At 61.1% G+C, this 13,509-nt stretch overlaps 1 protein-coding gene across 2 annotated transcripts in view; it reads left to right on the top strand.

The window, feature by feature from the left end:
• LOC148595171 (protein CEPU-1) overlaps positions 1-13,211 on the top strand; it is a 122,245-nt gene extending 109,034 nt beyond the window's left edge. For both annotated transcript variants that reach the window (XM_088522034.1, XM_088522033.1), the window contains 5 exons: positions 5,231-5,356; positions 10,715-10,849; positions 11,201-11,321; positions 11,409-11,560; positions 13,060-13,211. In XM_088522034.1, the coding sequence (XP_088378160.1) occupies positions 5,231-5,356; positions 10,715-10,849; positions 11,201-11,321; positions 11,409-11,560; positions 13,060-13,160 (635 nt within the window). In that variant the 3' untranslated portion in view covers positions 13,161-13,211. The remainder of the gene's footprint in view (positions 1-5,230; positions 5,357-10,714; positions 10,850-11,200; positions 11,322-11,408; positions 11,561-13,059) is intronic.
• Positions 13,212-13,509: the final 298 nt, after the last annotated feature.

Genomic DNA, 13,509 nt, shown 5'->3' with positions numbered 1-13,509 from the left:
CCCGCCGGAGCGAGCGGGCGGGCAGGGGACGAGGGGAGCGTCGGAGGGGTCTGCCAGGCACCCAAGGGCACCGCGCGGCTCCGGAGAGCCCCGCGTCACCGGTGCCGCGTGCAGTTTTCGGCTGCCTCCAATGGAGGGAGCCCGAGCCGCTCGTCCTCCGCGCTCGCATCCCCCTCCGAGCGCTCGCTCCGCGTCCGGCTCTCGGGGCCGCCGCGGTTTTGATGGTTCCGTGCCCAGCTCATGCCAAGGGACGGCCTCGTAGCAGCGTCCCGAGCGCGGGATGCGACATCCCTACGGATTAGCCCCGGGAAGGCGCCTCTTGCTCTCCTTGCTGAGCCCTGGCGCGCTCATGACTCTCCTGCGGGAGCTGCCGGTTTGGAAACGCGAGGAGCAGCCGCTCATCTCCCATTCAGTGTTTTTCCCCATCATTTGCTTTATTAAATATTGATTTTTGCTGTTGCATTATTAAACCCCGAGTCTGGAGCATAAATTACAGGTTGGTCCTTTAATCTGGCTCATCTTTGGGACATTTAGAGATGATTTTCGGGATGGTCCCCCTGGGGTTAAGTCGGGAATGGGGAGCCTGGGACCGAGGATTGGCGCTCTGAGGACTTGCAAGAGGCCACCCGAGAGGACTTGCTTGTTGGAGGCCACCTCGACCACCTCTCTGCAGTTGTGTTGCCCACGTGTCACCTGGCAGGTGGGAACGGGACCGGCAGGAAGGGCCTGGCATCTTTTCCAGGCAGGGATACCTCGCGATCCGGCACAGATCCTACCTGAGATGAGTTGGTCGGGCCTAGACAGTGCCCGTTGGCCCAAACACCTCTCTGGCGCGGCGGCGTTTTCCGTCCCGTGCCAATCCGTGCTAAACCAGGGGATGGAAGCCCCGGGCGCCGCAGGGATGCGAGTGGCTGGACCGGCGCCTGGTGCGTTTTCCAACCACCCCTTTCCTATCGCGGAGCCGCACGTGGCACAGCCGTGCCAAGCGCCCAGGTGTCCAGAGGGTCCGAATTGCGCTGGCTTTGCTGGGCCTTTGCACTGGGGAGGTTTTGCGTTCCGCCGTTTGTCTTTGCTGCTGCAATTGCAGCGAGTGGTTTAGCAAAGGGGAAAGGAACGGAAAGCAAGGAGCTTTAAAAAGGCAAAAACGTGCAGAAAGGGCAGGCAAACGGTGTTTTTGAAACCCTCTGAATTTCTAGTTTGGGCTTTTCTGGTGCGGTCGGTTGCTCCTCTTAGCAACTGGACGCCTGTGGGTAGAAAAGCCACCCCGTTCGGCCCAACTTTCCTCACTGTGGGGCAGAGACGTGTTCCGCATGCCCAAGTGCTGCAGCCCGCGCCACTCCAGCTCTTTCGCAGGCACTTGTCCCCACTTGCAGAATTAATGCCTCCTTCGCGGCGCTTTCCTTCCCTATCTTCTCTTTTTTTGGCCGAAAAACTATTTCTCTGCTCCTCTGGCAGCAGGGCCGGGTAATTGATGGCCTCGCCAGGCTCTCGGCGCCGCGTGTGAGACCTCGGCTCCGAGCGGAGTTCATCACTTGCGGATTCGCTTCGTGCCCGTTCGCGCTGAGCGCGCGGCGCGGATTCATGCCGGGCACCGGAGTTTGCCCCCGGCCAAGCAGGCCGGCCTTATTATACTTTATTTCGGGTTGTCCCGGGGATTTTTTTGCAATACGCGCGTTTCTATCCGCATCTTTTCTTCCCTGGTGAGACAGCGGGAGTTTTTCTTTGTTTTGAGCCCTTCTTTTGGCTCGCTCTACCCTCTCCGTGGCTTTTGGGCACTTAAAACACAGCGAGGCTGCGGCGATGACAAGGCTTGGAGAAGCGGCGCCGCTTCCCTGCCAACGAGTAATTGATTTATTAAAGACATTGCGGCACGTTCGTGGTTCAGCTCGAGAGTTCCCTTTGAACTCGCTCGGAAATCCGGGCGGATTCCGCTCGTTCGCGGGCACCGCGGGCGGGATAAGCTCGTCCCCTCCGGCCCCGCGCGCTCCCGCGGTTCCGTTCCCGTTTGATGGGCACGAGTAAATATCGGAGCTCGCCGACCGCAGTCCGGTGACCGGCGTGATCCGATTTAATAGCGTTTAACAACTCCGACGTGATTGTTAGCCCAATGGAAACACGAGCTTTCATAGCCCGAGCCGCGGCGAGGAGGGAAGGGAGGGCGAGGGGGGATGTAGACAAATGGGCTAGATAAAAAATAATGGAAAGTAACTTAATTAAAGAGGGCCGCGGCGGGTTAAAAGCGGCGATGATTTTGAATCGGGGCATCGCAGGCTTTGGAAATGAAAGGGGAAGGGAAGGGAAAGAAAATCTGCCCAAGCCAATGAATAGACGGGAGGAAGAAGAGGAGGAGGAGGAGGAGGACGCAGAGAGGGTGAAGCTGTTCCTTCCGTGGCGAGCGTGAGCGTGTTGGGAAGAACATTGGAAGAGAGATGGGCAAAGCGAAGGTCGCTTGATGGAGAAGAGCTCCTGGAGGTCCTCTTAGCTCCCCTGAGGCATGAGGGTGGCCCCGAAGCAAGCTCCAGGGTGGCGTTTAGGAGAAGCAGGAAGCGAGGGAGCAATCCGTATGGAAAATGCTCGTGCGCGGATGGCCCTGCCTCGTCGCCGCGTTTTTTCTGAGTGTTTTTGGAGGTTAAAACCATCATTTTGGGGCCGGTTCCGGTGTTTCTGGAAGCCCTGCCTTCCCTGGGCCCGCTCCGCACAGGAGATTAGTGTCATTGCGGACGGGGGAATCGCAAACGCTCATTTTGTGCTCGAGTCGGGGACGAGGCGGCACAAGAGCTGCCGAGGATAAGAGGCAGGGTGCAAGAGCGCGGTGTGTTTTCCATGGTAGGGAGATTTATTTTTCTCTGTGTGTTTTTAAGCCTCTAGATGGAACATAAAGGAAAAAACAGTGTGCATGCGCAGGACCTCTCTGCTCGAGATGGCCAAAATGTAATTTAAAGAGCATCTTTTTAACTAAGGCTTCGCTGCAGAGGTATCTGCCCTATATTCCCTGGAGGCACCGGCTGCACGAGGGACTCAGAGCTGTCCCTGGCGATGACGCTCCGGCTCCCGCATCCGTGCGATGGGTCCGCGCGCTCCCCGTTCCCGGAATACCCCGAGATTGCGGCCGTGTTGGGAAAGAAGGGAAAAAAGGCAGGAGGAGCGGGAAGAAAGACAGGGAGAGGCACGTCGTTGTCAAATCCCCAGCTGGCCCTTTCCGATCCGAAGTTGGCTTGTAATATTTTTCCCGACTCCGCTCGCTAACGCGTTTCGCTCTCCGGAGCGCGCGCGGCCCGACTTCCCGCGCAGCCTTTAATTAGTTTCTGGATGATGACAGCTCCGCTGAGAATCCTCTCGTCGTGTCCCTCCGATCTCGGGGGGCCCGGCAGGAATCTAATAAAGACGTTCAACCTTTTGAGGTGACGCCTTTGACGAGCTTTGTCTTAGCGAGCAGTCGCCTCCCAACCTGGGCATGCGCGCGCCGCGCTTTTCCTCTCATTCCCGTGCCGGGACTTTTCCCGGGAGGATTAACGGCGCTTCCAGCGGCGCGGAGCCGGGAGGAAGAGGCGAGTGCCTCAAGCTTTCTGGATCCGGGAGTTTTCCGCCTCTTCCGAGGCCTTGCATAGGGAATGCAGAGGTGCGCGTCCTGCGAGCTCCGGAGAGCTTTGCTGCCGCAGGAAGCGCTGCCCGTCCTGGAAATCCCTTAGACGCGTCTTGGCGCCGTACGACACGTCTCGTTGTGCCGTATTTTTAGAGAGGAATTGCCATCCCTTCGCTATTAGTTGCTCATTAAGGCCCTTATGTACGTCCTCCTCGTTTCTGGGTGTCTTCCTATGGGGCTCGCTTGGAAGGAAGCGCAGGTCAGGAATTGCCCTTGCCCTTGCTGCTGAATTAGGACCTGTTGTCGTAGCGCCCTGTAAGACACGGAGGTGTCTTGTGGGTGACAAGTGTAAACGAGAGGCATCGGAAGCGGGAACTCCGCCGGCGCGGCGCTCGGGAAGCTGCCGGCGCGCATCGGAGTCGCTTTGGAGTCGCTCCCGGCGCTCGCCTTTGATCCGGAGCAGACGTCGCGCGCATGGGAAGACGGAGGGTGGCGCGTTTGACGAGGCGGGAAGCGGTGTGGTTCTGGTCTGACAGGGACAGCAAGTCCTCGTGCAAGTCTTGGAGCGCGTTTGGAGCCCAAACCCTTCCCAGCCTCGTAGCCACGAAACGCGAGGGCAAACTCAGCTTGCTGAAACGCCGGTCCCATCACCATGGAACAGGATACGGCCCTTTTAGCGTAGGCTTGCGTGGAGCGTGTATCTGCGATCGCTTATTTATTAAGGTTTTTCTCCCCTGCGTGTTAAAAGCCTTATAATATACCTGTTACATCTGGAGAAAGGCATTTTGAGTAGTTCGTGCGGTTAATTATTCAAACATTTAATTAGCATACAATAACTGTCGTGTTAAATCCTGCCAGCGCGGGTTTAATTTAAGGGTTAGCTAAAGACTTCGCTCACGTCGCCGCTCTCGTTTCCTTCCCAGCCGCTCCGGCCTCCCCTCTGCCTCGTCTCATCCGACGGGGGCTGAAGGAGACGGCTCGAGACGGACAAGTCTCTTTCCCAGCGTGTCCCGAGATAACCCGGGCACGTTTCCCGCATCCCAGCGCTGCGCATTTCCCGGTGTGTTTTAATGGAAGCAAAATCCTTTGGCGGGGTCTTCGCGCCCCGCGTTGTCCCGCCCTGGAGCCCCCGTTGCTCCGGGAACGTCCGACCCGCCGTCGTCCTCGGGAACTGTGGAAAACCGACTCCCGGCAGCCCTTCAAAACAGAGAGTAATTCATTACCCACCTTGATTTCCACTTAAAATGTACTTTAACTACACTTCCAACTACAAACCCTAAATCACCCTCGTGTTCACCAAAAATCCATCATTTTTTATTTTATTGCACGGCGCTGGCGTGACATAATCCCTCGCAGAGCGTCTCGCGGTGCTTTACGGATCGATAAATTACTTACCTGCGCGGCGGAGGCTGCGCGTGCGAGGCCGCCGCCGCCGCTCCGCGCTCCCCGGGGGCTCGGGGCGTGAATTCCGGCTTCTGCCCTTCTCCTCCATCCCCCCGTCCTCTCCTTCCCCCTTTTTCCCCTGTGTTTTACATCCGAGTTGGATAAGGCCGCTCGGTAGGGATAGCGGGGGGAAGGCCAATCCTCCCCCGCGCACGCTCGGAGCGTTGACTTGCCATTTAACTCCCCCCTTCCGTGTCCTTGCAGTGTCTCCGAAAATCACCGAGATCTCCTCCGACGTCTCCATCAACGAGGGCGGCAACGTCAGCCTCACCTGCATAGCCACGGGCAGGCCAGACCCCACCATCACCTGGAGACACATCTCGCCCAAAGGTAAGACGGGCTCCTCGCCCCACCGTCTTCCAGAAGACTTTTCCCCCTTTCCGTGTTCGCTGCCATCCAGCAGGTTCCTTCCCCCAGGGAATCTTTACCTGCGCTTGAACCAGATGTTCCCGTTTTACTTAGGTCTTAGCTGCTATGGAAACTGAGGATGCGCCGAGAGAGGAAGAGCAAGCTAATCAGAAATTACCCGCGGCGCCGCGTAATTTGCAGCAGCAGCAGCTCTTACCTGCTTTTGGCCGCGGTTAGGCCTCCTCCTTTCAGAACTCAAAGGGAGTTTTGAAATGGCTCAGGATGCCCTTGGTCCCTGCCTCAGGGCCGCCGCAGGACCCAAAGGGACACGTGGGTGTCGGGGAGGCGCGAGGCGCCGCGGTCGGGCTCCATCTATGCGGTGCTGCGGGCTGTATCCCTTCTCACGGACCGGTGTGTTTCGGCGCCCGCATGCCAATACGTGTTGGCGCTTTTAGGTGACGGGCTTCACTTTGGATCCCACGCCTCAGATTTATTCTCGTCCCACATCCGTAAAGTGGGGAGAGCTGCTCCAGCCCTGGATCGGGTTTCCGTCCCTCAGGTGTTTCCATAGTTACTGGGCGCTTTATTTGGGTGTTTTTGGGTACCTCGGACATCGTCATGGCGATTGCCATGTTGTCGGGCTGTTTCTCATGGGGGCAAACTGGAATTTTGGGCCCACGAGCAGCAGCGCAGGGCGACGGCAAAGAGAGAGTATTTACCCAAACTGTAGCAACGAGGCGCGCGTCGCCTCCGGTCAGGAGCCGAGTTTCTCCCGTTGCTCTCAGGTTATTGCTGTAGTAGGATGGACTCGGGCGCACGTCCCAGGGTGGCGGGTGTCAGCGGTGACAACGTGACGGCTTGGCTCGATGGAGCTGTCCTTGCAGGAGGGCCGATCGGGAAGTAGGAGGATGAACACGGTGGGGCCACGCGGTGCCGCGGCACGGCGGTCATCGCCGCTCGCGCGCGTGCTCGAGATAGATGAGGCAGAGCGGCCTAATGTGGCAGGGGTCTCGTGAGAGCATCTGTCTATACATCAGCAGGGAAGGGACTCTGGGAGCGGCCCTGCGGATTGGGATGCAGCGATTCCCTCCCGCCCGGACACGAAGGGGCACAGGGTGTCCGGGCTTTGCTAGCCATGAAGTAGCGGCCACCACTAGCAGGAAAGGAGCTGGGCGAGCTCGCCTCCCTTCTGGTAGCCCGGGGCTAACGTGGCCGAGGCGTCGCGAGAGGCTGCGGCCCCGTCAGCAGCTCAACCGTCCCCTTGTTTACTGTTGAAATAATTACTGCTTTGCCATAATATTAGCTCTGAGCCGTGACTCCATTACCATTATCGCCGGAATATTACCCATTTATTATCTCCCAGCAACCCTGGAAGATGAACACTAGGCTTCAGAGACCAATTGTTTTACAACAGACAGGATCTTGGTGCGCGTTGTTTAATGAGGTAAACTACATTATAGCCGGCATTAATTTGGCCGCCGGGCGCTCCGCTCGATCATCGCTAACCTGTAAATCTGCCGCCGGGTTGGACGCGCGCGGCCACGGCGCGCGCCGGACACGGCCACCGGGGTGGCAGGGAACCGGGAAGCTCCCGGGTTGCTTCCCAGCGTCGGGTCCGGAGTGGTGGGATCCGACGGCATCCGGGGCCCTCGGGATCGCGTTCGTTGCGGAAGAGCCTTGCGCGCCGAGCGGCTGTATTTCCTCCCCCCATTGATGCGCCCTCATTCCTCCCGCTATTCCGGAGCACTAGGAGGTTATACGCTTCTCTGGATGTACGCGGATATAAGTAACGCGTTTGATTGCCTGCGTGGTGCGAACGAACCCGCTGAGCTGATTTGTTTGCGTATTTGGCAGCGCCGCCCTTAAAAAGACGCCTCATAGTACAAAAATAACCAGACCCCTACCAGCTCCAAATGAGGCGACGCTTTCCTCATAAGAAAAGGAGGAAAAAAAAACCCTCTCCGCTTCAGCGTGTTGCCTAAACATCGCTCGGCAATGTCCAATGTCCGGCGTTCCGGACTTTCCGGCGCTTCCCAGTTTGCGGAGGCCGGTCCCGGCGGGGACGTCGCCGACCTGCCCTCCTCGTGCCCCTGCTCTGCCCGGGTTGCTGGCTAATGGGGTGGAGCTAGCGCGAGTGCTTCCTATTAATGGGGCAGAATATAAACAGAATAAAGCCTTCATTTCCCGGGCTGTGATTTCATTATTAATATACTTTACAGTTCGCAGGTTGTTCATTTGCTCCCGTGTTTTCTCAGCTGGTGTAATCGGCAGCTCCGAGTGAGAACAGTCATAAAATTTCCATTTCCAGTTGAACGTGCGTCCAATTCGCCGTGAAATGTTCTCTCTGTCGTGAATATTAAGCGCGCGAGGAGTCGGGAGCCGCGGGATTAGGCAGGGCAGGTTGCCAGCCCCCTCTCCCGGGGCCGCGGGCGCGAAGGGCGCTCGGAGCGCACGGGATGCGCTCGGAAGCGCTTCCGCCGCCGGGAAGAGCCGCCTCTTGCTCTCCTGTCCTCTCGCGGCCGAGTCGAGATAATAATAGTCTTATTGTGATCCCCTGAACTTGCCCGTGCGCCCGGTAAAACAACGGCAATTCTTCTTCCTCCCGGCCTCTGTCTCTCGGCCTCTTTTGTTTGCCGCCTCCTGCAGTATAATTTAGAGCCACGGCAGCGCCATAGCCCGTGGCTCCTTCCCCTTGCTGCCATCCGCCACTCTTATTTACAGCAGCTTTTCCTCTCTTGCTGTTGCATTTTCCAGCCCTGGCACGTGCCCGGGACTGGCCGGACCCCGTGTCCCCCGGCTGTGGCGAGCGCGTCCGTCTCGCCGCCCGCCCGCCCGTATATTTCCCCGGCTCCTATCACGAAGCGGCGGTATCGCCAGCGATGCTCCCGGAATGGAGACATCAGCGCCATAAAACACGAGGGACAGCGCAAGGCCACTGGGCCGGAAAATAGCGTGTCTGGAAAAATAAAGACGGGATAAAGATGATGGAGAGGCGCGAGCGGCCCTCGCCCCACGGCCCCTGGGACGCGCGGGGGAGGCCCGGAGCGATCCCTGCTGCCGCAGGCGGATTTCGGCCGCCCTGGCTGCTGGTTTTCCCTTCCCTCACGCCATCCTGCCCTCGCTTCCCATCCTGGGGATGTTTCCGTCGCTCGCCGGCATTGCGGCACCCTCCGGAGAGCCTCGTCGGCAGAGGCCGCGTGCCGAGCGAGGGGACAAATTAAATCAAGCGCCCGGCTTCGGCACCCGGGGGGAAAACGCGCATCAGCTCTGACTTATGGCCCGGCGCACGCTTACAAGAGAGCAGCAGCGGCTTTTGTCACCGCGCGGGGCCATGAAAAATGAATTAGGGCCGCTGCTGGGAGAGGGCACGCGGGAGGATCGCTCGTTCCGGCGCCGCCGTCCTCTCTCACCTTGCGAGCGGCGAAGGCGGCGCGGCGGGGAGCGCGGAGACGCGGCTCCGTGCCGGGGGCCCGCGGGACGCGGCCGTGCCGGCGCGCTCCGGGCCGGCCGCGGGCGCGGGAGGAAGCCGCCTGGCTCCGTGCTTGTCATAATATGTGGATAGCATTAAGGGAAGCGGATCTCTAATGAGCGCTCAGGCTCATCTCTAATGAGCCGACGGCCCTTAAGTGCTCGGCGCGCTCCGGCGCGGCCCGCGTGCTCCGAACGGACCCGGGTTCGGCCGCAGGCAAAGGCCCTCGGGTCCATTTGGCCCCGTCGGTCCGGTCTGAGCGCGGAGCGGTGTCCCCGGGGCCATCCGCGGCGAGCGGGCGCTTCCGGCCGCGTGCCGGCTCGCGGGCTCCGGCGCGCGCCACGGGAGCGTGGAGCGTCTCCGCGTTTGACGCGCTCGGCGTCCGAGGCAGCGACTCCTTCAAGGGTGGCTGGTCCCGGGGTTGTTTGGTTTTTGTGTCTTTCAACATGAATTTCCATAATCCCTTTATTTCCCGAGGAGTTTCTCCTCGCGAACAAAGGCGCTCGGCGCTCCCGGTTTTATCCCTCCTAACAAAGCCGGCGTCTGCGGCGCTCGCGGCGCTGGTTCGGGAGCTGCCGCGTTAATTTTTACTGCCAGAAGCGGCCGTAAATCGGCAGCCGCGACTCGCCGCAGGGGCTGTAATTAACTGGTTACTGTTTCCCCTCCAAAAGGAGCGATGTTTCACGCTCCTGCTTGGACTTCTCTGGAATCGGCCGCTGTCATGAGCGGCCGTAGCCAGGATCAAGATTTATAGGCCTTGGAGGTAAATATTGACTAATGGGCAGCTTGGCTTAATGTTCACCTTGAAGGACAATAAATTGCGCTATTGATTGAAGCCCGCTGCCAATATCTGTATTGTTGTAAACATTTTAATAAAATTATCTCCATAAAATATTCGCGCTCTCCGGCGGGTCCCGGCCGGACGGAGCCGCACGGCGCCGGCTCGGGCGCCCGGGAAGCGGGTTCCGGTTTCCTCGTTCCCGTGGCCCATCCGAATCCCGGCGGCCTCCCGTGTCCGGCGGCCTCGTCCCGCGGGGCCCGGCCCCGCTCCGGTGCGGAACCCGGAGCCGGGTTAGCGCGCGGAGCATCCGGCCGTGCCCTCCTTTTATCGGCAGGCAGCGCTGTGCTCCCGAGCAGCCGATTCTAGGTCAGCCATAAAAGGGATTTATTTATTTCCTCCCCCTCCTTCTGCTTTTTCTTTTTTTTCCTTTTTTTGCAGCACGCGTTGCGGCAGGACGGGTGGAATCTCAAAAGGGCCGTTTTGGCGTCGCGCACCGTCCCGGTGGGAATCGCATCCCTTGGCCGCGGAGTCCCATGGGCGTTAGCGATTCCGCACTTCGGGCGACGCATTTTGCCCCACGTGGATGGGCTGAGGACGGAGCAGAACCCTGGCACAGTCCATGGGGACGCAGGGATTCGGGGGACGGGGGCTTCGCTCGGAGCCCCCGGACCCACGGTCGGTCTCCGTCCGTCGGTGCTCGCTGCCAGAGCCAGCTGTCCGGGGCTAATTTATTTCCTAATGCTGCAGCCATGTTAATTTATAAATTACACCGGTAATTCGAGCTATTATTAATTTCAGCTGGTGTAGGGCAAGCCTAATTAAAATATGACACCACTTGCCACACATATGTACCAAGGGCCACCGTTGAAGATTTATAGGAACACGAAGCGTGACACCGGGCTCGGGGATGCCGCGCGCGGCAATTGGAGCGTCCCGGCCGTGGGGGCGATGCGGAGACGAGGTGCCGAGTTTCTCCAGATCCGCTCGCGCTCTCGCGGGCGATTGAGTCCGTCGGGACGCGGGCGTCGGAGGGGCCACGGACACGGGTCCCCCGGATGCTCACGGACGCTCTCTGTTTCTTCCCCCGCAGCCGTGGGCTTCGTGAGCGAGGACGAGTACCTGGAGATCACGGGCATCACGCGGGAGCAGTCCGGGGAGTACGAGTGCAGCGCCTCCAACGACGTGGCGGCCCCCGTCGTGCAGCGAGTCAAAGTCACCGTCAACTGTGAGTGGCTCCGCTTTCCCGAGCGGCTGCCGTTTCCCCCGTTCTTTCCCATTTTGCCTGTTTTTCCCCACCTCGGTTCCGTGAGCCGCGTCACTTTGCGCATCCCCCTCCGCGCCGCCGTCGAGCTGGTCTTTGAGCGCACGGCGCGACGCGGTGCCCGTACCCTCTGGGGAGAGGAAGAAGCGAGCAGCGAATCAGCTTTTTTCCCTCTAAGAAGGAAAAGAGAGAGCGAAAGGAGAGGCGGCGAGCGGCCACCCGCCGCTGGGGACCCAAGGGCAGAGCCCCCGCGGCGCCGCCGCGACGCGAGGGGGGCTCCCGGCGCGCTCACGGCGCGCTCCCGTCTCCCCGCAGACCCGCCGTACATCTCGGACGCCAAGAGCACCGCGGTGCCCGTGGGCCAGAAGGGCGTCCTGCAGTGCGAGGCCTCCGCCGTGCCCTCGGCCGAGTTCCAGTGGTTCAAGGACGACAAGCGGTAAGCTCTTTTCGGCGGGTGTCGAAGCGAGCGGGCGCTCCCGGCGAGGCCGGCCCCTCACGGCCACCCCTTGTCCCCCGCCGCCAGGCTGGCCCAGGGCCAGAAAGGGCTCAAGGTGGAGAACGAAGCCTTCTTCTCCCGCCTCACCTTCTTCAACGTCTCCGAGCAGGACTACGGCAACTACACCTGCGTGGCCTCCAACCAGCTAGGGAACACCAATGCCAGCATGATCCTCTACGGTGAGCGCGCGCGGCACCCCGGTCCCGAGGCCGGTGCCGTCTCCCACCGTTTGTCCCCGGGGTGGCTTTTGTCCCTTTCCGATCGGGAACGCGGATCTGGCGGCCGGTTTGCGGCGTCTCGGCGTGACGAGTCCCCAGCGGGGACGGCGGTGGGAACGGGCCTGCCGTCTTCGCGGGAAGAGGGGACGGATCCGAGCGGAGCGTGGAACCGGGAGCACGGCCTGAACGCTCCCATTGGATGTATATAGTTGTAATGAGTTTCCAGAGGGGCGCGGGAAGGGTTTGAAGGGAGAGAGGCTTCGTTCTCCGATCCAGGAGCTATTTGATCCGCGCGCCGGAGGTGTGGTCGGAGCGATGGGAGGGCTCTCCTTGCTCCCTGCACGTGTCAGGTCTCTGCGCGCGGCGGCCCCTAACACGGGCCAAAAATGCCTTTTTGTAGCCTGTCTGGTTTTCCGTGATCTTCCGTAGCGCGAGCAGAAGAGCCCCCTCCTCGTTAGGGATGGTGTCTGCGGGTCGAGGGCTTTGCGAGAGCTGTCGGTTCTCCCCTTTCTAATCCGTTGACCGCGGCTGGTGTCATGAAACCGGTTGCGTGGGTGTCGGCGTGTTCCGAATCTGCCCTTATCTCTGTTGTTGTCCCTTGTAATGTCGTTGGGATTGAAATCCCGGGCTGTGATGGCGTGGATTTGCCCTGGAGCGCAGCGGACTCGGCCATCCGCCCGTGCCGGGAGCCTTCAGCAGCCTCTCCTCGCGCCCGCGCAACCCTCGGCTAATTAGAGCCTCTCTCGCGTTGGACGGAGGATACGGACAACCCTTTGGGGGTGTCTCTGTGTCCCGGGCGAGTTTCGTGTCCCCGTACCCTCCTCGGAGGCGAGGATGGGGACCCCCAGGAGCGAGGTCCCGGGCCGGCCCCATGTGGCGGGCAGGAGCGGCGGCGTCTCGAGCCGGAGCCGCGTGCGGCTCCTCCGCCTTAACCGTGACTTGTTCTTTAATTTTTAGAGGAGACAACTCCCGCTCTGACACCCTGGAAAGGTCAGTAACACGGGGCCCCGCGGCGCGAGCGCTCCCCCGGCTCCGTTCCCCCCGTCGCCGCGGCGTGACGGAGCCGCGCGCTCGCGGGGCTCCCCCGCGCGCCCCGCTTCCACGTCCCCGCTTCTCCGTGCTCTGTGTCTCGGAGAAGCGCGTCGGGAGGTCCTCTTGCCCGCGTCACCGAGGCGCTATGGCTTTTGTGCGCTCCATGCTGCTCGGGGTCGGCTCCGGCGCGTGGCGTTCCCGGCGTCGCGCGATCCGAGCGGCGGCGGATCCGTGGGGAGCGCCCGGCGAGCAGCCTCGTCGTCCGGCTCGGGGCGTCCGCCGGATTCGCCCAGCGTTTTTGCGGATTTAGGGGCGAGACGTCAGCGCGACGCCCGGGGGCCCCGGAGCGAAGGGTTTGGCCGGTGGCGCCGGCGCATCCTCGCGCTCCTCGGCGGCTAACGCGGCGCGCTCTCCGCTCCCTCCCGCAGGCCCCGGCGCGGTGCACGACGGCACCAACGGCGCGTGGCGGCGAGCGGGCGCCCCGTGGCTGCTGCCCCTCTCGCTCGCCCACCTGCTCCTCAAGTTTTGACCCGAGCGCCGGCCCGCGCGGTAGCGGCGGCCCCGCAGCGGCGGCGAGCGAGCGAGCGAGCGCCCGAGGAAAGAAGAAGCAGCAGAAGCATTCACCGTTCCAGAAAATAATCATACGAATTGAGAGAGCGTCCGGCCAGGCCACCCAGGGCAGGGGGAGAGCGGAGCGAGCGCACGCGGAGGAGAAGAGGAGGCCGTTTTGGAAAGCACCGACATCCGAGGCTTCCCGCTGAAGATGCACCGTGACCGAGTCTTTTTCTTTCCCATTTTCGCCCCTTCCCTCGCGCCCTTCCCGTTTTTCGTTTCCGGCTCGGCCGCGAGTTCCCCGTCTTTCCGCGGGCCGTGCCGCC

The sequence above is a fragment of the Tinamus guttatus genome, unplaced genomic scaffold (genome assembly GCF_059628265.1).
Source record: "Tinamus guttatus ecotype Peru unplaced genomic scaffold, ASM5962826v1 Tinamus_guttatus_pri_ptg000143l, whole genome shotgun sequence".
In the NCBI taxonomy this organism is placed as follows: Eukaryota; Metazoa; Chordata; class Aves; order Tinamiformes; family Tinamidae; genus Tinamus; species Tinamus guttatus.
Note: the sequence above shows the minus strand (reverse complement) of the source record. Positions and strands in the feature narration are given on the sequence as shown.